Consider the following 25,444-nt stretch of genomic DNA (forward strand, 5'->3'; position numbering starts at 1 on the left):
ATACTTCCTCTAGAAACCCCCCAAATACTCCCTCCCAGTACACACACCCCTCCAGTACCCCCCCAAATAATTCCTCCAGCGCCCCCGCAAATACCCTCTCCCAGTATACGCACCCCCTTCCAAAACTCCCTACTTTGTTTCTATAAACACATTGGACTATGTTTGGGCTAGTTATTAACTGACGTTAGGCTATTAATGCAGTAGAAATCCGGCGCCCCTGGAGACACCTGACTTCTCCTCAGGATGCAGGGCAGAGGCTGGGGGCTGGCTGCTGTTGAGACTTGCTGCCAACTTCTCCCCTCCTCACACAGACTTGGGCTTGGCAAAACCGCCGTGGAGCTTCCCCTGGGCGGGCAGGGCACTTGGCAGCAGCATGTCAGGCTCCCTTGCCATGTTGCAGAGCGGACGGCCCTCACACCTGCTCTCGGCAGTGTCCACAGTGCCTCTCCCTGCTCATCTCCCCAGCACACAGATGGCTCCTGTCCCCAGCACACAGCTGGCTTTAGCCCTCAGTGCCCAGCGTCTGTCCCCCACCCCACTGAACAGCTGGCTTTAGCCTTCAGTATTACAATGAAATACGATATTTTTATATTACTATAACGCATATCCAAAATTTCTGAAATATACAGCTTTGAAAATCTAAAATTACTGTGTTTTCATTGCTGAAAAACACTGGCTCTATTGATAAGGAGAAGGGATCTGACACCACTCAGGGGAGTGCTCTAACCTCTGGACTACAGAGGGAGTCTCATTCTTTCTCTGCCCAATTAACATTTAATTATAGTGGAGCAACTTCAGCAGGAGAAACTGAGGAGACCCAAACCAGAATATCCCATAGTTCTTACTTCTGGAGGAACCTTGCTACAAACAAGCTCTGAACAAAGGACTGAATGACCCATCCAAGCTGTGGATGTACTCCAGAGACTTGACTTAAGCCAGCAGTTCATTCCATCACTGCTACAAGCCTGAACCAAGAACTTTGCCATTACTGTATGTAATTGATTCCTTTAACCAATTTTAATGCTCACCTTCTTTCTTTCTTTCTTTCTTTCTTTCTTTCTTTCTTTCTTTCTTTCTTTCAATAAACCTTTAGATTTTAGATACTAAAGGATTGGCACCAGCGTGATTTTTGGGTAAGATCTAAGTTATATATTGACCTGGGTGTGTGGCTGGTCCTTTGGGATCAGAAGAACCTATTATTTGATGAGACTGGTTGTAAAGAACCATTCATCTCTGAATCCAGTGTTTTTGGTGGTGATATAAGAACTGGAATGCCTGAGGAAACTGCCTTTATGTTTTCTTGTTAGCCTGTGTGGTGAACAGGAGTTTACTTTTGTGGCTGGTCTGGTATATCTTATAAAAGAATAACCACCAGTTTTGGGCTGTGTTTACCCTATTTCTCAGCAGTTCATCCTGAATTTGGCATCCTCAGTTGTGACCCACTAAGGCACAGTTACAGGGCCTACCCCCAGATTCATGGATTGCACTGGGGTTTAGTTGGGAAATAGGCACCTGGATGTCCAGAGTGAGGAAGCACTGTGCATGCGCTGAGGCAGAAATATAGGTGCATAGGTACCACAACAACTTAGGCACTGAATGAGTTTGGTCGCTTACAGGTTAGATGACAGCCACATGGGTGCTTTGTGGATCTCAGTGGCACCTAAAAATGGGATTTAGGTGTCTGGGAGTTAGATGCCTAAGCACCTTTGTGAATCTGGGCCTAGGTGCCTAAGTCACATGGCACCCCCAGGCACCTATCTGCATCTTTAAGTGCCTAAATGCCTTTAAACAATTGGCATTATGGGCCCAATCCTGCAAACATATGTGCATGTAATTGAGGAAAATCACTTATATGCATCAGTGTTTGCAAGATTGGGCCCTGCCTTCCCATCTGAAGGCTATGTAAGGTGAAGGCCTATAGGTTGTTTCAGATAAGCTACACTGTGTAACCCTGTTCATGAGAAGGTTTCAGAGGACACCCAAAGCCTATGGCGGTGTTTCCCAAATGGCAGGTCCTCATCCACCAGTGGGTCGCGGGAAGGTTGTAGATGCGTTGCCATGTCCCGGGTTGGGCCCTGACCTAGTCATACATATACTTCTCCTGACCTGGTGGGGAGAGGAGGCCTAGGGATTGAGAGAGGGGCTGCTGGGCAAAACCTGAGTGGTGTTGAGACCACAGTGCCTGGTTGCAATGCCCAGAATGGGAAGCCAGGCCCAGCCCCATGGAACAGGATGCTGTGGGGTGAGTGCAGATCCAGCTCACTCTCCCTCTGCCCCCTGCTGCCCTGGGCTCTCCCCTCCACACCAGACCAGGATTAGGATTGCAGTGCCGGGGCAGAGGGTGCATACATGTAAAGGTGAGTCACACACACACACACAAAAGACAAAATGAGACAAAATGCAGTTGGGGGGGTCACCTTAATAAAAAGTTTGGGAACCACTTGCCTATGGATTAACAGGGTTTTGGATTAAGTGGGGGTGGGAGGGGAAAGCCATCTGACCACTGCTGAAAAAGCACAAACCCAGAGCAGAGGGGAGATATACCACTCACTAGCTCTGCAGAATCTGAGAGGCAGGGAAGAAAATAAGATGCTACCACTATCTTCTTGTAGCAATAGGGTGAGAAAGTGAGAGGGGGCTAAAGGAGGATAGCCAGCATTTAAAATCTGGCTCCCCAACCCCAGGGCTCAATGAAAACTGATGGATGGCTGTTAGCACTACAGACTGGTCAGTCAGCTTTGCAAATTTCAGGGGATACAACTGAACTTCAATTAACCAGGAGTTTTGTTTAAATGAAGCTGCAATCTATATTCTTAGATATAGTACAGCATGCTTCTCAATGTTTGCCAGTTGGCCAGCAGCTGTGTTTAACACTGTTTGCTCATTGACTTGCAATCATATTTCCCCCAAAGGGGTCCAATGAAATAATCCTAGAGCCCAAAGATCTTCTTCATATTAAATTATTAGTTATTATTATTTATTTATGGTAGCAGCTAGAGGCCCCGACCAACATCAAGGTCTCCTTATGTAGGCTGTGTACAGACACATAGCAACAAACAGCCCTTGCCTCAGAGACATCAGAGTCTGAATAAACAGCACAGACAAAGGAAAGATTATTATTCCCATTTTACAGATGGGACACTGAGGTACTGAGAGACTACAGGCCTGTGGGATTTAGGTGCCCAGGTACTTATCTGTATCTTTAGACACCTAAATTCTTTTGAAAATCTGGCCCTGAGTGACTTACCCAAGGTCACACACAAAGCCTGTGACACGGCCAGGAGTTGGACCATAATCTGCTGAGTTCAAGTCCAATGCCTTAACCATGACACCATCTTCCCCTTCCACACGGGCAGCGGATATAATAGGAGCCGCCACGGACCCGCCGCAGAATGCTGGGCCGTGGTGGCCCCTGCTGTGCACCACCTCTTCCCCGAGGCCTCCACTGCCTGCCACTGCCTGGTGAGTCCCTCCTCTCCTCCATTTCACCCCCCTCTCTGGAGGTTCCCGCCACACTCCGCATCCATCCTCTCATCCACCCCACTCCCCCATGAGGTCCCCACCACCTGCCACTCCCTGCGTCTCTCCTCTCCTGCACACACCCACTCCCCCGAGGCCCCCCCATCCCTCTCCCCGCCCGCTGCATCCCTCCTCACCCCCCTCTCCCCAGAAGCTGTCAGGGGCTCAGCTCTGGAGAGCAGCCTGGAGCTCGTGGCTCAGGCTGGCCAGTGGCCTAGAGTGGCTCGGGCCAGCAGTTTCGGGCAGCTTGGGCCAGTGCTCGGGCTGGCCGGTGGCCTGGGGTGGTTTGGGCTGGTGGTAGGGCAGGCCGGCAGCTCGGGCTGGCTAGCAGCCCAGGGCAGTTCTCAGGCTGGCTGGCAGCCCAGGGGTCAGGGCTGTTCGGCCAGGGCTCCTCCAGCCACGGGGGGGAAGGACTCGGGGCTCCAGCAGGCGGGGGAGGTGGAAGGGGTGGGGTATGGGTGGAGCTTCTGGTGGAAGGGGCGGGGCTAGGGGTAGCCTCCCTGAATGGGGGTTTCACCCGCAATCCATGCCCTTCCATTTTCGATATTACTCCACTAATATCCCAGGCGGGATTGGCCATTGCAAACTATCTTCTGAGCAGTATGCAAATTATTGTGTAATTTACAGAGGAAGCCCTAGTAGGAGGTATCCAGGGATATTGCTTTTGCAATATTTGCTGTCTAGTGAAATCTGGGGTATCCCAAAAGCTCATTATCCACATCAACCTATTGACTACAAGATGATGTGGTCTGTGTAAACCAAGCCACAAGTGAGTTATGAAGGCCACCCTGAATTGTTACTAATATTTAGTTGTATTACAGTAACACAGAGAGGCCCCAGACAGCATTAGGGCCCCATTGTGCTGGATACTGTACAGATACTTGGCAGGAGGCAATCCGTGCCTCAGAGATTTTACAATCTATGTAAAGACCGCACACCCCTAGTTGTCACCTACCACCCCACATTGGAACCCATGCGGGTCATCATCAAACAACTACAACCCATAGTCAGTCCATCCCGAAAGAAATCTATCCTGAGTGATCCACCACTTCTGGCCTTCAAACAACTCCCCGACCTCTCTGAGATCATCATCACAAGAAAGCTTCCCACAGACCAGGACACACCAATTCAAAGTAGCACCAGACCCTGACAGAACAAGAGAGGCAAACATATCTTCACTGCTACAATGATCAACACCCCCGCCCCAACACCCTAAAACACCTTTCAAGTTCCATGGGTCCTACACATGCCTATCACAACATGTGGTGTACCTTGTCCAGTGCACTAAATCATAGACAACTCGTGCCTCCCCATACTGGGGGGGGGGGCACAATCTAAAGGGGAGGATACATGGCCACCCCATGTGTTTCCTCTGCCCAGTGACCCCCCCTCCCCACACCACCAAAGTTACCAGTGTGGGGGAACAGGCTCTGTCCTTCTCTCCCTGTGCCTTTCCCCCGGGACAAAGCCACTTCTGCCTGAGAGAGTCTGGCTGGGAGGCAGCAGTGGCCCGCTCCCCGCCTGGGCTTGGCTGCTGGGGACAAGGACTGAGTGAGCTGGAGCCCCCCCTCCCCCGCCCATCATGCTCAGCCCTTGTCCCTGGGGGGAGGCACAGGGAGAGAAGGACAGAGCCCCTTTCCCTCCCCACCCCCAGCAGGCCAATCTGACCCCACATGCCCCCCATGTGTCACCTCTGCACTAAATGCCCCAATAGCCACTATACGGGTGAAAGCAGACCATCACTACATTCTTGAATTAACTTGGACAGGAAAATTATAAAAGATAAAAACCCCACATCACCTGTGGGTGAACACTTTTCACAAAGTGATAACTCCATATCTGAGCTGTCAGTCCTCATTCTCAAAGGGCACTTGCACAACACTTTCAACAGATGAGCCTGGGAGCTTAAACTCATAAATTTGCTAGATGCTAAAAATCGTGGACAGAGTAGAGACCCTGGATTTCTGGCTTATTACAACAATCTGCAACCCACTAACAACCCCCTTCCCCAGCTGCTTTCCCTCCCCCTCCCCTTCCTTTCCTCCCTATGACTGGAGGGGTGTTAATGGGCCCCTTCACCTTGAATGGTCCCTTAAAATATGTATTAACTACTTTATGCTAAACAATCTGTTTCACTTTGTATAGTTTCCCACAGCTGAAGAAGAACTCTGTGTAAGCTTGAAAGCTTGTCTCTCTCACCAACAGAAGTTGGTCCAATAAAAGATATTACCTCCCCTAGCTTGTCTCTCTAATATCACATAGGAACTCTATGGAAGAGGCAGGGATAGATTTCAATTCTCCAGGCTTCATTAAATTGCCTAACACATCCTTTCTCTTCCTGCAGTCTCTTAAACAGCTGCTGACTTCTGCAACAAATGAGGCAGGAGCCTACAGACAACTGTCTCCTTCACTATACAATCCTGAGTAATTCCCAGAGCACTCAATTCCAGGTTCTGGAGAGGGAGATCTCCAGTGGTCACAGGCCCTTCTGCCCCTTCCCCCCTGTCCAACATCTGACTCCTTCTGTGCTGTCCCTTCAGTTTGTTCTTGTATTTGTCCTGTTGCTTCCCCACCACCAACTCCTTGGCTCAGTCCTCCTCCCTTTTCACTGACTTCTCATCCTTTTTCTTGTTTCCTTGCCCAGCCAGTCCAACTCTCTGCCTTGGGGCTACCTCCAGTCCCAGTGCCCCCTTGGGCTCCTCATCCTAGTCTTTGCTCCAGGGTTCTTGTCCAGCCAGTCTGAGCTCCACCCAACCTAGCTCCTCATCTGATCTGTCTCACCCACAGCTTGCTCTGAGTTGCCCCACTCAACTGGTTCCTCAGATCCCAGTCTCCCTCCTCCCAGCTCCTTGGCAAGCTCAGTCTCCCCCTTTCCCCACTGGTTCTTCAGTCCCCCGTCTCTCCTTCCTAGGTCCCAGTTTCTCTCTCTTCCCCCACCTGACAGCTCTAAGTTCCAGTTCTCCTCTACCCACTCTCCTAGGCACTTTGTTCCATCCTACTCCCAATCCCACCTCAAGACCAGCTCTTGTCCCTCTGCATTTGAGTCAGGTGGTTTCCTCCTCCATACTGCTTGGGCACAGCGGGAGGGGCTTTTAACACTCACAGAAAACAGTCTTGTTGTTCTCTGTTCTTGTGCCTGGCCTCATAATGGCCCCTGGAATCTGGGAAGAACAATTGCAGGATTTGATAGCTGCTTTCAACTATCTGAAAGGGGGTTCCAAAGAGGATGGATCTAGACTGTTCTCAGTGGTACCAGATGACAGAACAAGGAGTAATGGTCTCAAGTTGCAGTGGGGGAGGTTTAGGTTGGATATTAGGAAAAACTTTTTCACTAGGAAGGTGGTGAAGCACTGGAATGGGTTACCTAGGGAAGTGGTGGAATCTCCTTCCTTAGAGGTTTTTAAGGTCAGGCTTGACAAAGCCCTGTCTGGGATGATTTAGTTGGGGATTGGTCCTGTTTTGAGCAGGGGGTTGGACTAGATACCTCCTGAGGTCCCTTCCAACCTTGATATTCTATGATTCTATGATTCTAAGTCCTGCTCAGCCCGTATCCCCGAGCTGGAACATGCTCAGTGCAGATGGAATCTCCAGAGAATGTAACTGCCAAACTCTAACAAGTCTCTACTGAACTGTGTGAACTGTCATTTTCAGGTGTTTAGAACTTTGCAGCTAAATTCGACCTAACCCTATAGTGTAGACCAGGGCTCAGCGATCTCCAGGAAACTCTCATGGAGATTCTGGACAATCCGCTGCTGCAGGTTCCACTACCACGATTCTGCACTTGCTCAGCCTATAGTTGAACTGCTCCTTACTACTGTCCAGGCTGCCTGTGTATGGCTTCATGAGCCATGGAAGCAAGGGGTGGCTGGTTCTCCAAGGATAACTATAGGCATTTCAACATCCCCAGCAGTAATTTTCTGGTCTGGGAAGTAAGACCCTTCTTGCAGCTGCTCAAACAGCCTGGAGTTCCTAAAGATGCGAGCGTCATGCACCTTTCCTGGCCATCCCACGTTGATGTCGGTGAAACGTTCCTTGTGATCCACCAGTGCTTGCAGCACCATTGAGAAGTACCCCTTGTGGTTTATGTACTGGTTGGCAAGGTGATCCGGTGCCAAGATAGGGATATGCGTTCCGTCTATCGCCCCACCACAGTTAGGGAATCCCATTGCAGCAAAGCAATCCACTGTGACCTGCACATTTCCCAAAGTCACTACCCTTGATAGCAGAATGTCAGTGATTGCACTGGCTACTTGAATCACAGCAGTCCCCACAGTAGATTTGCCCACTCCAAATTGATTCCCGACTGACCGGTAGCAGTCAGGCATTGCAAGCTTCCACAGGGCTATCGCCACTCGCTTCTCAACTGTCAGGGCAGCTCTCATCTTGGCATTCCTGTGCTTCAGGGCGGGGGAAAGCAACTCACAGAGTTCCAGGAAAGTGGCCTTACGCATGCGAAACTTTCGCAGCCACTGGGAATTATCTCATACCTGCAACACTATGCAGTCCCACCAGTCTGTGCTTGTTTGCTGGGCCCAGAATCGGCATTCCACTGTATCAACCAGCCCCACTGCCACATCCCATGCTTTCAGGAACGTCTGTGTCTATGTCCTCCTCACAATCGTCCTCGTGCTGCCGTCTCTTAGCCCGGTTCTGCACATACTGCAGTATAATGCGTGAGATGTTTACAATGCTTGCAACGGCAGTGGTGAGCTGAGCGGGCTCCATGCTTGCAGTGCTATGCGTCTGCACGGGTAACCCAGGAAAAAAGGAGCGAAATGATTGTCTGCAGTTGTTTTCATGGAGGGAGGGAGGGGAGACTGACAACATGTACCGAAAATTACCCGCGACAATGTTTTTGCTCCATCAGGCATTGGGAGCTTAACCCAGAATTCCAATGGGCAGCGGAGACTGTGGGAACTGTGAGATAGCTTCCCACAGTGCACCGCTCCATGAGTCGATGCTAGCCACGCTAGTGAGGATGCACTCCGCTGACTTAATGCGCTTAGTGGGGACATACACAATCAACTGTATAAAATCGATTTCTAAAAATTGACTTCCATAAAATTGACCTAATTTCGTAGTGTAGACATACCCTGAGACGTGAGGGAGTCAATCAACACCCTGTTCCGCCGCTCAGACTAGGCATGTGGTGGTACGTGCATCATACAGAGACAAGCCTGCTTTCTGCAACCCTCCTGCCCGCAACAACTCACCTCAGCAAGTCCCAAAATCAAACCCACTTACCAGGGACCTCCTTTCCTGTTTGCACTTCGCCAACATTCAACAGCTATGACTGGCTAGCCTCCTCCAGGATAGAAAAGAGCTCCTGGCTGCATGCATCTCTGGCCTCAAAGTCATCTTCTGCCTCTGGGTCCCCGTCCACATCCTCATCCAAGATTTCCTCCTCCTGGCTTAGTCCACTCTCAACTGGCACGGGAGACACCAAAGTATCCACAGTGGTCTTCGCAGTGGAGGTGGGGTTGCCACTGAGTATCGCGTCCAGCTCTTTGTAGAACTGGCAGCTCTTGGATGCAGCACTAGAGCAGCGGTTTGCCTCCCGCGCCTTGTGGTAGGCATTCCGCAGCTCCTTTACTTTGAACCTGCACTGCAGTGTGTCTCGGTCATGATCCCTTTCTGTCATGCATTGTGAAATCTGTCCGTAGGTATCATAATTCCTATGGCTGGAGTGCAGCTGGTACTGGACAGCCTCCTCTCCCCAAATGCTGATGAGGTCCAGCAGCTCGGCATTGCTCCAAGCGGGGGATCGTCTGATGCGTGGAGCAGGCATGGTCACCTGGAAAGATGTGCTGAGACCACTGCACACATCACCGAGCAAACAGGAAGGGGACTTTCAAAATTCCAAAGGAATTTACGGGGTGGGGATGATGGTTGGTCACCTGAGGGCAGGGCAGTAGAGTTCAAACCGATGACCAGAGAGGCAAGAATAGGCATTGTGGGACACCTCCAGGAGGCCAGTCGCAGCTCTGTAATACACTGGCCCTGCAGTGCTGTACCCCAGGCGCAGAAAGCTGTACGCCTCTCGGGGTGGTTTTTTTACAGCGCTGCAACTGCGCAGTTTCTGTGCACTACGTGGCTTGGCAGTGTGTACACTTCAGGAGTTACAATGCAGAAAGCTGTTTTACTGTGCAAAAACTTGACAGAGTAGACAGGACCTAAACTGAAGCCAGAGATCCCCAGGGGCTGCCTCCTGGGTCTGCCCTGAAAGACATTTTGAATAGACAGCTCACTAAAACTCTGTCACTCTTAGGATTTAAATGGTAAATCATTTGTGTGTCTATGTTTGCTTGCTTTAACCTGTAAATAACTCTTATTTCTTTTTCCTAGTTAATAAACATTTAGATCATTTATTACAGGATTGGCTGCAGGCATTGTCTTTGGTCTAAAATCTATGGTACCAGTTGGTCTGGAGGTAAGTGATGGTCTCTTGGGACTGGAAGCAACCTGAATGCGGTGTGATTTTTGGTGTAAGTGACTATAAATAGTCCTAAGTCCAGTTTGTCTGAGCAGCAAGATAGACTGGAGAGTCTAAGGGGACTGTCTGTGACTCCATGGTGAGACTGTTATAGTGATCCAGGAGTTCACAGTTGTTACTGGCTTGGTGAAGTATAATAATAGAACACACCATCAGTTTGGGGCGTCTGTTTTTGACAGTCTGCCCTGAAGTAGGCACTCATGGTTGTGAACCACTCCAGACAGCGTGACACGTCATGGGGCTTTAATTTTATTTAACAGAAAAAAAAAGAAAAAAGCCCTCTCTGTTGAGCATGTTGTCCAGTATGCCAATGCTGATCTGCTTTAGGTGGCAGTGTGCAAAGACTGTGCCCTCCTCCAACATCCGCTTTCCTGCTCCCAGCATAAGAACTGCTTCAGTGGCAGCACTGTGCGCGCACAGCCCTGATCTCATCACAAAGGCTTTATGCATTGAATAACATGTGCAATACACAGTACGGGGCCTGCTTCCATTATAACACAAGCTCAGAGCACTCCAGTGCTCCTCGCACTGGGGGTAATCCCATGGTAGCGTTCTGTACATGCAGTACTGTGGAAGCAGTTCCTATACTAGTATAGTGTTAGGAATTAGGTACTATCCCTTCAAAGAGTTTGTGAGCCTTCTAGTATCCCTAACTATATTCTGTGTGTTTCAGAAGCCACCAGAACCCTGCCAGAGCAGCAGTGTCTGTAACTAGGCCTTGAATGTTATCTGTCAATAAACACAGTTATCTGGACCCACTGTGCCCATGTTATTCCTTCATAACATCTTTGTTGTGTAATGAGCAAATGACACAATGGCTGGGATGAGGGTAGAAGACAATGGAGGGGTGGGCATTGTCCAGAAAATGGCCACATGGACACTTTGCTAGGCAATGGGGGAGACAATATTAAAAACAAACAAACACATTATGTCCCTGTCTCAGTCTCTCAGACAAATGATAAAGCTGTAACATTCGCCCTAGGCTAAGCAGCCCCTTTAGGTTTAATGGGGTCCAAAACCTCTTTGTGACTGTCCTAGGAAAAGTCGAGTACATTTATTATTAGTTATTATTATTATTGTGCCCATGAGCATCATTACACTAGATACTAATGCCACAATCTGCATTATGCAGCACTAGATTGTAATCATGGTGGGAGAGCACAGGCATGTAACTTCACTCTGATTACAGTTGCTTCCAAACGTTAAACAACATTTAATAGATTTTCAGATATTCAATTACATGTGCAAAGGATGTGTGTATTTGTGTGTCTAATGTGTCTAGTAGCAGAAATGGCCAAAGGACAAAAGAGACTGTAAGTCACTTTTACATTCTCCTGTTCTTTGGGCTGGCCCGATTCCTGACATGAATAAGAGCAATCTTAAAGCTGCTTTATGTTATGAGTAGTGTAAGAGCCATCTTGGATCAGTTAGGCTAGCTACTTGGGTGTTGTGTATAACTAGAGTGGTGCAAAGCAGACAGCATCAGTGAATTGGGCCCAAAGATTATGAAAGCCCTATAATTGATAATTCACTTAAAAAAGCCAAGATGTGTGAAAATTCACATTAGACATTATGCTAAGAACCTTAATTCTGAGTCAGACGATATCACTGTATGTGATCATAGCATGTCTCATATAAGTTTACAAAGACTGTTTTAAAAGACTTAAAATAGTTTCACTTCAAATGAACAGTTGGGGTCCAGATCTGGATCTAAATCTTCCCCAGTTTTCAAGGGTTACAATCAGGTGTGATGGTTCAGCTCTAACTATAAGAGAAGGGCTGAAGGTGAGACGTCTGTATCTTAGAACATAGCATAAGAGCGGCCATACTGGGTCAGACAAAAGGTCCATCTAGCCCAATATCCTGTCTTCTGACAGTGGCCAATGCTAGGTGCCCCAGAGGGAATGGACGGAACAGGTAATCATCAAGTGTTCCATCCTCTGTCTACAGGCGCCGACTTCTACTGGCGCCGGTGGGTGCTCAACCTCCACTCTGCCCCCCGCCCTGCCCCCACTCCCCCCCATCCTCCCCCCCCCCCCAAAGTCCCCGCTCCAACTCCGCCCCCTCCCTGCCCCTATTCCGACTCCTTCCCCAAATCTCTGCCCCGGCCCTGCCTCTTCCCCTGAGCGTGCCACATTCCCGCTCCTCCCCCTCCCTCCTGGAGCTTGCTACAGCTGTTTGGCGGCGGGAAGCGCTGGGAGGTAGGCGGAGGAGCGGGGACGCGGAGCGCTCAGGGGAGGAGGTGGAGGAGTAGATGAGGTGAAACACCCCGCTCCTCCGCTCCCCTCTAGTTCAGAGACACTGGGAGCTGGATGTAGAGCTCCAGGTCCTCTGTACTTTCACCAGAAACTATCACCAATAAATGTAACATATTTTAATGATCAAATTATTTACACATTACCCAAACTTTGTTGTTTTGTTTCTGATATTGCTGCACGGTTAAGATATATCTTTAAAGCACATCTTCTGCAATGTAATGGCCAAAATTCTGTTCTCTGTATACTTTAACTGACATATGCCACATGTGGTTTATTCATTATTTTTATTACATTGATAACCTACACTACACTGTAACAGGCCAGCAGGGGTAGGGCAATCTCAGGGTGCAGGGACTCCTGAACAGTTGTCACTGACTATGAAGCTCAGTCTGGAACTCTGTCCTCTCTGTCCCAGAAGTACAACCACCTACCCTTCCTCAGAAAGACTTCCCTTGGTGTGCAGTTGACCACAGTGGAACAGGGGTGAATGTAGCCTGAAGCTGTTATTGGTGTGTGTAATGTGAATTTTCACACATTTTGATTTTTGCAAAGAGAATGGATGAAAGGCAAAGCTGTTGGTATCTACAGCTACATCACCTTAAAGGAATATTGGCAGACTTTTTAACCCTTATGATTTAATTAGTTGCAGTGTTCTTGATATAGAGTTTTATTCTGGTTACATTAGCCAGCAATCAACAAACTTTGTTTCTGTTTTGGAATGTGTGTGTGAGTGAGAGAGACAGAGACAGAGACAGAGAGTGAGTGAGAGTGAGAGTGAGAGAATGCACGTGCATGGTTTTGCAAATCCCACCCACATACATATCATATTCACATAGCTGATGGTGTGGAGTGGTTGTCCTTTTTAGTGAGGAGTGATGAATTCACAAGTGAGTTATGCAGGCCACATAAGTGCCAGGAACACCCTTGTGCCACACCACACCTTCATGCACTTTGTAAATGCCACATATTTTACAGAAAATGGTACAGCTAATAATGTTTCTGAGAGTATTAAAAAGTTTTATTGGGACTTTTTAAAAAAAAATTCTTCCATCTGCAAAGCCAGGCTCCGTTAGTACCAGGAATCCAATTATACAGAGTTCAGAGGGAGAGAATAAAACATAACTAATACTAGAAAACACCTCTAAAATAACCCCAATAGCTTTTCTATAGACTCAGTCAATCTCAGTCAATTCCAGGGCTAAAAGCAAGAGTTAGTCCCATTGCGAAGTTCTGTTTTTCTCTCCTCACCATGTGGCATGGGGTTGACAGCCCAGGGTGCGAGGAGGCAATTGTAACATTGCTAGATTAATGACAGACTGAACAGGAGCAGTAATCTGTACGACACTCATTTGGCTTACTCCTAGTCTGTGGGTAGGGGCCCAATTTGGCAAACACTTAAACATGTGCTTAAACCCTAATGCTTTGCTGAACTCAGGCCCAGAAGAACAAGCAGAAGCAAATCAAAGCTCCCTCTAAAGAATAGTTCCTGCAGGCCATGCCAGGAGCTGATCCATTGGGCAAGTGGGTGAATGTGCAGGGGATAATCTTGGTATCTCTACACCTTGGTGACTTTTGCAGAATCAGCAAGTAGGGTCACTAGTACAGGGTGACTGGAGTCTCTTCCCTTTTCCAAGGGCAGAGTACTGCTTCCACTGTGTCATTGGCTCTACTGGCCCAGAAGCAAAGCAACCACCTGAAATCTCATTGTCACTTTCCCACTTAGCATCTTGTGTTACTCCTAGATTGTTGGTCTCATCATAAATTTTATTTTGAATATTTAAACATTGTAATCTCCAATCCAAGTTATTTGGGATGGGGAAGTGGGAGCTTGATTTGATTTTTTTTAAAATATAAATTGTGTTTGCAGTTAGTTGGTGTTTTATATTAAATTACATGTGCCTAGAGATTATGATGGATGCATTTTTAATAAATCCAAAATTAAATCATATTAAATTAACCAAGCTAGTCTCCTGATTAATTCTGAGTAACCAGATTCATCTCATAAATTTTCCAAGCCACATTACTTAGTGACAGGGCTGACTCTATAGCATGATTTCATGAATGATCCCACCTGGCTCTGTTCCCAGAAAGCAGCCCTCACTGCACACTCCTATTCACCCATGACTTGTCTCTCTCATATTTCAGATGGCCACATGGACACTTTGCTAGGCATATTTCAGGAGCCCATTGTGTACAAGTACTGTACAAACACAGAAAGCTGGTCCCCACCTCAAAGAGCCTACATTTTAAATGTAAGATGGATACAGCTGCTTAGCCTATAATGTGTGTGGGTTGGGGCCGGCTCTGGCCCCGGAAGGGGCGGGGCCTCGGGCGGAAGGGGCGGGGATGGGGGGTCAGAGCCAGCCCCAGCCCGCCCTGTACCGGTAACTGCCCTCCCCCTCCCCCGTCGGGGTAGCAGCGGCACTGGGGGCTCCGGCAGCAGTTTAAAGGGCCCAGGGCTTGGCCGCTGCTACGGCCCTGGGCCCTTTAAACCACTGCCAGAGCCCCCAGCTGCCACTGCTACCCCAGGGCCCCGGCAGCAGGGCTCCAAGGGCTATTTAAAGGGCCCGGGGCTCCCCTGCTTCTACCGCCCGACCCTTTAAATAGCCCCTGGAGCCCTGGAGTAGCGGTGGCAGGGCTCCGGCGGCTATTTAAAGGGCCCAGGGCAGTAGAGTCAGCGGGAGCCCCCGCCCTTTAAATAACCCCCGGAGTCTCACTGCCGCTACCCCAGGGCTCCAGCAGCGGGGCTCTGGCGACAATTTAAATGGCCCGGGGCTCCAGCCACAGCTTTAAATTGCCGCCTGGGGAAGCCGGGCCGCCCCGGTACGGCGCACTGACTCTTGCCGGTACGCAGTACCAGGACGTACCGGCTTACTTTCACCTCTGCTCATATGCCAATTTTTGAAAATAATACTTTTACCTACTACTACTACTAATAACAACAAATAGCATGCTAGGGAGAGTTGAAAACTCAGGGGATTGCTACCATGATATGGAGACTTTTACCTATAAATCAGCAGCTTAATTCCAGCCCAGATTGACAGTAATCAAAATTTGACACCAATGTAAAATGTGTTGGAGGTTTCAGTGATTCCAAACTTGCACTGAAATAATTAAACCACCAAGTGAAAGTCTCTGTGTAAACACTTTTATTTTAGAATAAATGTGTCTGATTTTGATTTAACTTGAGCCATTTTTTACTGATTTAAGCAAAAGCAAACTACGGTACTCTAATTCCAAAATAGGAGTGTCCACATGTGCAGGCTTGCACTGAGAAACAAACGGTATGAATTCAAACCCATTGAGTTAGTTCAATGCAAGTTTGTGTGCAGACAAGGCCTCATTCCAGTTCCCAGTAGCCAGGTATAGGGAGCTAGACAGACGATGCTGCAAAGAACACCAGCAGAATTGGTACTAATATGACCTCTTTTTGGGTGTTTCAGCAGAGAAGCCAAGGACTAAATTGCCCACAAGATTAAACTCCCCTCTCTGGCCAGGAGTGTTCCCCTCCAGGTCAAGCCTGAGCTGCAGAGGCAGGGTTGGGGTGCGGGTGAGTCTGGGGGTGGAGGAAGCTTGCCCTGCTTCCTAGGCTATATCTATTCTGTATATAAGCAGAGAAGCTCCATCTCCAGAGCCACCAATCTGGCACCTTCCGCCAGCACTGAAATCATGAAATCAACAAGAAAAATAAAAAAAGCCAGCATGTGTGCAGAGGAACAGAAAGTGACTCACTCACCCACTGGTTCCAGGTCTCTGGGCCTGAGAGAAACGCCAGTCCGGGTTAGGCTGAGCTTGCTACAAGGGAAACAGAAAAGTAATTTAATGCCTCTATTCTAGCCTTTGGAAATCAAAGCAAACTGATCCAGGATTATTGCAGCCTGGAAATCCATCCATGCTTAGGAGAAGCTAAAAATTTAGATGAAAGAGAATAATTTTAAAATTCAGTGGAGTAACCAGAAATATACCTCTCCATCCAGGTAAAACAAACAAACAAAGACACAAAACAACCAGATCCCCCTCCCTCTTGAATATTCCTCAATCAAGACAATTGCTAAAAAGCCTGACAAAACAATTCAGTGAATAATCTTCCAGAATAAGCTCGGAAACCAAGCTGTGAAAGAAATGAAGCATGCTATGGACTGATAAGGGCATCAATTTAATCTGAAGAACTCTATAGTACCAGAAATAATTAGCTGAGGGAGAAGCAGAGTTAATTGATACTGAGAAAGATGTGTTTTAATGCCAGAAGCTGGAATGATATCAGAACTTCCTAATTTGTCCTTTCTCCCTTTCTAAAAATGCTTGCACAGTGTCTTGATTTCACATTCTATATTTTAATTAATCTTTTCCTGGATACTGTGTCCTTGGTGCATTACAGTATTTTTCTGTCTATGTAGAAAATAATTCACTTCCCACAACAAAATATATTATTTGTTTAGGAGACACAACAGACTATAGACATAACAGACCACTATGGAACTTGATTAGTGGGCCCTGTATCACTTTCCACCCACAGTTTTATTATCAGACAAGGGGCAGTTTGTAAATAAAGAAATATATGAAACAGCTCTATGTATTAAGTCTTTGTAAGGAGAGTTAAAAGGGAGAACTGTTTTCTGCCTGAAATACAAGTACTTCCAAAAATCATAGACTTCTAGCTATCTTCTTAATTAACTCTGCAGTAATATCATGCTGTCTTTAGCTCTGTAAAGATGTCTCCTGGGTTATCTTGGGAATGAGCAGTTTAGGCTTTATAAAGCAGAACAGGAGTATTCTGCTTGTATATACAATTACTAAGGAAAATGGAAGATAGATACAGCTGACCTAGTTTTTATTTATCAGAAGTTGTGATATTACTAATTTACCTATAACTTTAATGATTATGGTAAAGAAAAGCCTCAGAATAACTACTGACTTCCCCACAAAGGAGTCCCATTGTCATCCAAGCTGTACGTATGCAAATTAAAAAGTATCTATCTTTGACTTCTTTTAAAAAAAATATTTACACACACACAACAATACATATATAGACGCACATTTTGTAAATGAGGCCTTCTCTATTTATTTTCTGAAATGTTACTGTAATTGTCACTTTCAATTTTAGGACATACAGTTACTGACAAAAATAATTTTAGAGCTGGATCCCAAAATGATCAAACCTGGATGCCTAAATTTAGGCATTTATAGCCACGTATAGGCATCTAAATAAAAATAGCCTTATTTTCAACTGTCCTGAGCACCCTCCGATCTCACTGAGTTCAGTGGGAGCTGCAGGTGCCAAGCACCTCTAAAACTGGGGCTACGTATTTATGCTTCCAAGTTTGAAAATTTTGGCTGGAGTTGTCATCGTGACGTGATCAGCATGTAGTACAATACATCACCAAGTGAAAAGTTTCTGCCACACACCTGCAAAATACTCAAAACAGATAAACTTTGTTTAGCAAAGTACTCAGTTCCAAGTCCAGCTTCAGAATAAAGTAGTAAGAGGTAAATTCAAAAAACTTCATATTTAACCTGAAGAAAAGCTGGAAAGCTTGCCTCTCTGACCAACATAATAAGTTGGGCCAATAAAAGATATGACCTCACCCACTTTGTCTCTCTAATATCCTGGGACCAACACAGCTACAGTAACACTGCATATAACAACGCAATGTGTCACTTACAAAACTTAGAGTATGTAATCAAGGAATGGTCTAAGGAGAAGCTGCAGCTACCTGGGCCAGTCACTCTCAATTTAGGGCTCTGGTCCTGAAGTGTTAGATGCTATTCCCACCCAGGCATCCCACCTCCATTATGCAGAGCCCCGACTTTTCCCCCTATCTCTTGCTGGACAGGTGGAGGTCACGCACTTTCCCCAGGAGGCCAAAGTGGATTGAAAGGTCTGAAGGAAAAGAGTGGATATTTATGAACAGCAGTGACTCTGAACAGAAAGGACAGCAGGACACACACACAGCTTACCCCATCGCAGGGACTCACTAAAGCACTGGCCACCTGATCAAAGGCAGCTATGCTGTCCCCGGTAGTGGAATGGCTGAAAGGTTTTATGAAGAGGAAATCCCCTTGATCAGACATTGGAGAGAAACAAGACTTGTAATGTTGTGCCTGGGACACCAACCCAGCTCCACCCACATCCAGATACTTGATGAAACCATCCGGATTCAACTGCCCAGGGAAGTTCGATGCAGACTTGCGGCCTGTCCTCCTACAACAGTGTGAGAGGGGCCAGCCTGCAGCTGTGGAGCCCGATTTGAGGCATCTGGTGCCTAGGACAGCCAACATCACGCATGACACCAGGGAAATGGCTACCAGGGAGATGATGAGGTAGAGAGTGACGCTGGATGCTCTGGAAGGCAATTTGGGAAGGTCCAAGGCCTTGGCAAAGTCTTGCACAGCGTTCTCCTCGGGGGAGATGACTAGAGCCACTGAGGTGGACAGGGAGGGGGTCCCATTGTCCCTCACCTGGACCACCAGCCTGTGGGGCGCTCCTGACTCCCTAAGTGCCTCAGTTATTCGGATCTCTCCGGAGCGGAGCTCCACCCGGAAGGGACATGGCTCACTGGTCTCCTGGAGCTGGTAGGAGAGCCAGGCATTGTGGCCGCTGTCAGCATCCACCGCCACAATCTTGGTGACCAAGTAGCCGGGTTCTGCCGAGGAGGGTACTGTCTGTTGGAAGACGGAGCCCCTGGGGACGGGTGGGTACACAATGGTAGGCGCGTTATCGTTCTGATCCAGGACGAACAGGTGGAGCATGGCGGTGCTGCTCAGGGCAGGGGACCCAGCATCCTGCACCTCCACGGGCACCTGGAACACTTTGTCCTGCTCATAGTCAAGAGCCCGTAAGGCGTAGATGGTGCCGTTCTCTGGGTTGATGTGGAAGTAGGCTGAGATGGGCACATCCTGCATGCCAGTGTCCAGAATGGAGTAGGATAACTTGGAGTTGGCGCCCACATCAGGGTCAGAGGCGGATACAGAGAACACGGAGGCCCCAGGAAGGGTGTTCTCCTGAATGTGGGACGTGTAGGAGGGGCTGGAGAATCTGGGCACGTTATCATTCACATCGGAGATCTGCAGGAAGATGGTTTGCTCAGTGGACCTTCGAGGGGACCCGGCATCTGTGGCCATAACAGTGATGTTGTATCCAGCAGCCTTCTCTCGATCCAGTGGCCCAGCGGTGACCAGTGAGTAATGCCCTTTGAAGGAGCTCACCAGTTTAAAAGGAAGATCATTGCTTATCTGCAGGTGGACGTGTCCATTTTCCCCAGAGTCACTGTCCTTGGCACCAAATAGCGCTATCACAGTCCCCGGGGGTGCATCTTCCTGCACCGGGCTGGACAGGGAGGTCAGCACAATGTCCGGGCTGTTATCGTTCACGTCCACCAGTTCCACCCGGAGGCTGCAGTGCCCCTCCATTGCGGGGGAGCCCTTGTCTCTGGCTCGAACGGTGATCTCGTAAGCGCTGGAGTCCTCGTAATCCAGCGGGGCTTTGGTTGTGATCTGCCCTGTCTGGGGGTCCAGGCTGAACAGCCTGAGGAATGTATCGGGGGCATTATTGCTGGTTTTGAATGAATATTCAACCTCCCCATTCAGGCCTTCGTCCAAGTCAGTGACGTTCAGCTGTGTAACCAGCGTCCCTGACAGGACGTTTTCTTCCAGAAACACTTTGGAAATCGGCGGATCACACACAGGGGGGTTGTCGTTGGCATCCAGGACATGAACTGTGATCCTGGCAGTGCCTGATCTCACCGGGTCCCCACCATCGAGAGCTGTTAGGGTTAAGTGATGGGCCGCCACTTTCTCTCTATCCAGGGCTTTCTCCAGCACGATTTCAGGCATTTTCACACCATCTCCCCTTACATTTATGCTCAAGGCAAAATGGTCACTGGCGCTGAGTTCATAGGTGGAGATGGAGTTGGAGCCTATATCTGGGTCTTCTGCTACCTCCAGGGGTAAGCGAGTCCCTGGGTTCGCTACCTCGGTGATCTCTAAAGAAACTTCCTTCTTCGGGAACTGCGGCGCGTTGTCGTTGACATCCAGGATCTCCACCTCCACCCGGTGCAGCTGCAGCGGGCTCTCCAGCACCAGCTGGAGCTGCAGGAAGCACGTGGAGCTCAGACCGCACAGCGCTTCCCGGTCTAGTTTCTCATTCACAAGCAGGACTCCATCGGCCAGGTTCACCTGGAAGTGCTGGCGGCCGCCCTCGCTGACCAGCCGCAGGCTGCGGGCCGACAGGCTCCGCACGTCCACACCCAGATCCTTGGCAATGTTCCCCACAAAGGAGCCCGGCTCGAGGTCTTCGGGCACTGAGTAGCGAGTCTGTGCGCGAGCCGGGTCCGGCAGAGAGAGGAAAGCACCAAGCAGCAGGAGCTGCCAGCTCAAACTCGGTCTCCCGGCCATGCCGCGCTCCGTTGTGTGTGTCTGAAACCACTCGGCACCGCCTCCCCGGCTCCCGCCCCGCTCGCTGCCTCCTGGGAACTCGCGCCGCCGGTTCCAGTGTCCCCAAAGTCCGCTCCTCGGGCGCTCCCGGCTGCCCGGCAGGGCGTAGCGGCGGGGGGAGGGGAGCTGCAGCCGGAGGGGCGGGAGGGGAGCTGATCTCAAACGCTCAGTTCCCCGGCAAAGAGCGTCGCAGAAAGTCGGCGGGCGATGGGTGCTGACAAGTGACAATCCCTCCTCCCGACAGCAGTGCCCCTTCCCCAAAACTCACCCAACCTGCGCTTCACGCACGCAGCCCCGCCACCCCCCCCGCTCTGCACCGCCGGGACGCTGGCAGTGAGTCACCGGCAAAGGACACCCTAAGCCCCGGGGGTGCGTTCAGCTCCGGCGGGGTGGCCAATGGAAAGGGCAGGTGCTGAGCAGAGCGTTCAGGGAGAGCTGTGACTTGACACAGAACCTGGGGGGGGAGGGGGCGGGAGAAGCGGTACAGAGAGCGGCCGTGCCCTCTCCCCTGGCCCGGCAAGAGAGGAGCTGGCTGCGGTTTAGCGCTGTCCTATAGCACGTCTCGTGCCTTTGGAACACACCGACCCACCCAGACACGCTGCAGGTCACACGGCGGGGTCAGCTGGGGACACTGCCATGGCACGTTGAGGGAGCTCACCTCAGTGGAGAAGCTGCGATCAGGCGGGCTGGTGCCCGAGCTGTTTCCGAGGCTCACAGAGGGTTTCATGAACATGAACTCGCTGATGTCCGAGACGGGAGAGAAGCAGGATCTGTACCCCCGGGCAGGAGGGGCCGTGGCGATCACCTGCACGTCGATCGTGGCGTCCCCCAGGGTGGGCTGGTACTGTACGTGTCCGAGCAAGGGGTTTGGGGGCACCCGGAGCGTGTCCGCTTTCACACAGCAGCCAACCGCAGCACGTGCATCTCCCCTGACACACCGGACACCCAGCCCCACCAAAGCAGCCAATGACAACGCTGAGATTGTTGCTAATGAAATGATTAAATACAGTGTTAACCTGGGGACGCTCTCACTTTCCGCCGCCTGAGCCTTTAACCCCAGGAAGGCTTCGGGGGCATTCTCCTCCAGCAACACCAACACGGTGACGGAGGTGGACATGGGCGGCTCGCCTGAGTCTTTGACTACCAAGAAGAGTTCCTGCGTGGCAGCATCCTGCTCCTGGAGGGCTCGAGTGGTTCGGATTTCTCCGGAGCGCAGGGCCACCACGAAGAGACTGGGATCGGTTGCCTGCATTAAATGGAAGGCGAGCCATGCATTTCGTCCAGAGTCTAGGTCCACCGCTATGATCTTCGTTATTAAGGCTTGGGGGCTGGTAGATCGGGGAATCCTGAACAGGACTACTGAGTCCTTCCCGGTCAAAGGGAACTGGATCCCTGGGGCGTTGTCATTTTGGTCTGTGACGAATACGTGGACCACTGTCCTGCTGCTGAGAGCTGGAGAGCCGCCATCTGAGGCTTCCACCTGGAACTGGAAATACGTGGTTTGCTCGTAATCAAAAGGCAGCTTCGCGGAAACCTGCCCACTTGTTGGGTTTATGGAGATGTATGCGGAGGGATCCGCAGCGGGACCTTTCCCCGGGCTGCTCAGAACAGAATAGGAAAGGCGCGAATTCTGGTCCAAATCAGGATCGGTTGCGGATACCGTGACCAGTATTTCCCCCACCTGGTTGTTCTCTTTCACGACGACTTCATAGGAAGTTCTCTCAAACTGTGGCGTGTTGTCATTGATGTCTGCAAGCGTGATGGAGAGAACTGTGTGTCGTGAGAGAGGGGGGCTTCCCAGGTCAGAGGCGGAGATGGTGACATTGTACTGGGAGACGCTCTCGCGGTCCAGCCCTTGGCTGGTGAGCAGGGAATACTGGTGCTCAAAGTCTTTCCGAAGTTTGAAGGGAAGGCTTCTGGGTAGATGGCACTGGACTTTCCCATGCTCCCCAGAGTCTCTGTCTTTCACGTGTATCACAGCGACCACAGTCCCGGGAGGGGCATCTTCACTCAAGGAGCTGGAGAAGGAGGTGAGGACCACCTCTGGAGGATTGTCATTCACATCCGTGACCTCTACAGTGACGCTGCAATGCTCCTCCATCGTGGGAGAGCCCATATCCTTGGCCTCAACTTCAATCTCGTAGACAGACGCTTCTTCAAAATCTAGGTTCCCCTGAACTCGGATTTCTCCCGTTTGATCGTCTATTGAAAATATCCTGCGCAAGGCTTCCGAGTTGTGGCTGCCCAGGGAATAGCGTACGTCTCCGTTAGGCCCTGCGTCCACGTCTGTGGCATTCAGTTTAATGACTAGCGTGCCCGAGGGAGAGTTTTCCACCAAACGAGCTTGGTAGGAAGGTTTATCGAACACTGGATGGTTATCATTGGCGTCTAGAACCTGGACAGCAATTCGTGTTTTGCTGGACCTGGGGGGAGAGCCGCCATCCTCAGCTGTCAGGACCAAATGGTGGACAGCTCTGTGCTCCCTGTCCAGCGCTCTTTCCAGCACCAGCTCCGGGAATTTGCTGCCATCTGTACGTGCCTTCACGTTGAGATTGAAATTCTCATTGGCGCTGAGGTGGTAGGTCTGCAAAGCGTTAGAGCCCACGTCCGGGTCCTGCGCCTGATGGATAGGAAAGCGGGCACCCAGAGAGGCCAGTTCATAGATCTGTAAAGCGATCTCGCTGCTCGGGAATTCAGGAGGATTATCATTTATATCCAATATTTCCACTTCAATGCGGTAGAACTCCACTGGATTTTCGATAGCGAGTTTGAGATGCAAGAAGCACCGCGAGTTCTGCCCGCAGAGCCACTCTCTGTCGATTCTGTCATTGACCACTATAATCCCAGTGTTCACATTCACAGAGAAATATTGGGAATCAGAATCGGAAAGAACCTGCAGATTAGCAGCCGCGAGTTTTGCCACATTTGTCCCTAGATCCTTAGCAATATTTCCCACAAAGGCACCTCGAGTCAGTTCCTCTGGGATAGAGTAACGGATCTGGGCGGAAGAGCTATGCAAAAACAAACAGAGAGAAAAGAAAGGCAGAAGTCCCAGGGACCAGGCAGACTTTTTCGCTCTTAGCATCTTTCTAAATCCACAGCGAGAAGCTATGCACAGCAAAGAAAGCGTGTCTGCTTAAACTGCTGGGCGATGAACTGTGGATCTGTAATAAAGTAACAGAGAGAAAGGGGTCTGCGCTCACTGTTTACCTCTCTCATTCATTGTTTTGGGCACCTATTGAAAGAGGCAGATACAGCTCCGGCGGGAAAGGGGAGGGGTACACGCTGATCTCCAGTATTAGCCTCTTATTCATTGGCTAAGAGTGTCTTCCCGTTTATCCAATCACCAGCCTCCTTCCCGGGACAGCAACACAAGCACCAATCCATGGGCGGAAGTTGCTGCTGTGTAACAAAGGTCCGTGGACCTGCAGTTTTTAACCTAGAGACACCAGGCAAACAGCAGACAATGACGAACAAAGCGAACTCTTTGTGATTTAAGCATGAGTGTCAGCAACAAGGCTTGCAGAAGTGTGATCCGAATTACCTGTTTGCAAAACAGAAGCATTTTCTTGAAAACACACACTGATATTTTGCATGAACTAAAACTCTTTAAATTGGGTTCAGAGATAGGTTCAGCCGGTCTCATTTGGAATTGAAAGTTAGTTAAATGAGAACAAATAATCAATGTCCAGCCCTCTCTTTTCCCCTCCCTTCCCTTCCCTCATTAGAGCTTCCTGATTAATCTCATGTAATTAATTGCTTGCACACTTCCTGTCATAACCATGTTATACATTTGTCATTATTTAAGGCACAGTCCAGTGAACTAAATCCCTGATTTTCTGACTCACAAACTAATGAACAGCTCATTGCCTGAGCACGAGTGTGTCTGGAATACCTGCCTTACACACAACATCTGGAGCGTTATTGTACATAAACCAAACAAAAGAAACCCTTGGTGCCTGAGCGCACTTCATGATGGTGACACATTTTCACAGTTCATCCCTAGACACAAATCCCATGTGCTGCTCTGTCCTTGGTCACATAGGAAACACGCTTCAAGACAACCGTGTCATTTGTGAGAAATGAAGGGCAAAAGTGCCATCTCACCTGACCGGATTCATTCGATGTATTCGTACCAGATAAGAAAGTGTCAGTTTCCATCGCTAGGGCACTAGGCGGGGGACAACTCATAGGTCTCATAAAGGTGAAGTCACTTCTGTCTGAGCCTGGAGAAAAGCAGGTCCTATAGCACTGGCTCTGAGAGTCTGTGGGCCTCAGTGTCACCTCCATGTATTTCAACGTGCCGTCCGTGTTCAGCTGAAGCTTTGGGCTGGAGTGTTTGAAAATGTCCCTAGAGGGTGAGTTGCTCAGGCAGCAACAGGAGTATCTGTCTCTTTTCCTGAGGCACTTTGCAGAGAATACGATGAAAGTAACAAGACACACCATGCTAACTGCCACCAGCGCAATAATTAAATAGAGAGTCAGGTCGGGCTTATCTTTGGGGTTTGTAAGGAAATCGCGAGATTTGAAGTTTTCCTCCGACGCTTTGTCTTCTAAGGAAACCATAATGGTGACTGTGCAGGATAAAGCTGGGTCCCCGTTGTCCTTGACTAGCACGACGATTTTCTGCGCGGCCAGGTCTGTGTCTTGGAAGCCCCGGGTGGTCCGGATTTCTCCTGTGTAAGAAGCCACTCGGAACAAGGAGGGGTCTGTAGACTGTGGCAGCAGCGAATAGGAGAGC

At 49.4% G+C, this 25,444-nt stretch overlaps 1 protein-coding gene across 1 annotated transcript in view; it reads right to left on the reverse strand.

The window, feature by feature from the left end:
* LOC112114879 (protocadherin Fat 4) overlaps positions 1–25,444 on the reverse strand; it is a 190,395-nt gene that overhangs the window by 17,503 nt on the left and 147,448 nt on the right. Inside the window, 1 exon segment of the mRNA XM_029913746.1 lies at positions 16,007–16,065. Within this exon segment, the coding sequence (XP_029769606.1) occupies positions 16,007–16,065 (59 nt within the window).

Source organism: Terrapene carolina, unplaced genomic scaffold (genome assembly GCF_002925995.2).
Source record: "Terrapene carolina triunguis isolate 2854851 unplaced genomic scaffold, T_m_triunguis-2.0 Scaffold838, whole genome shotgun sequence".
NCBI classification, from domain to species: Eukaryota; Metazoa; Chordata; order Testudines; family Emydidae; genus Terrapene; species Terrapene triunguis.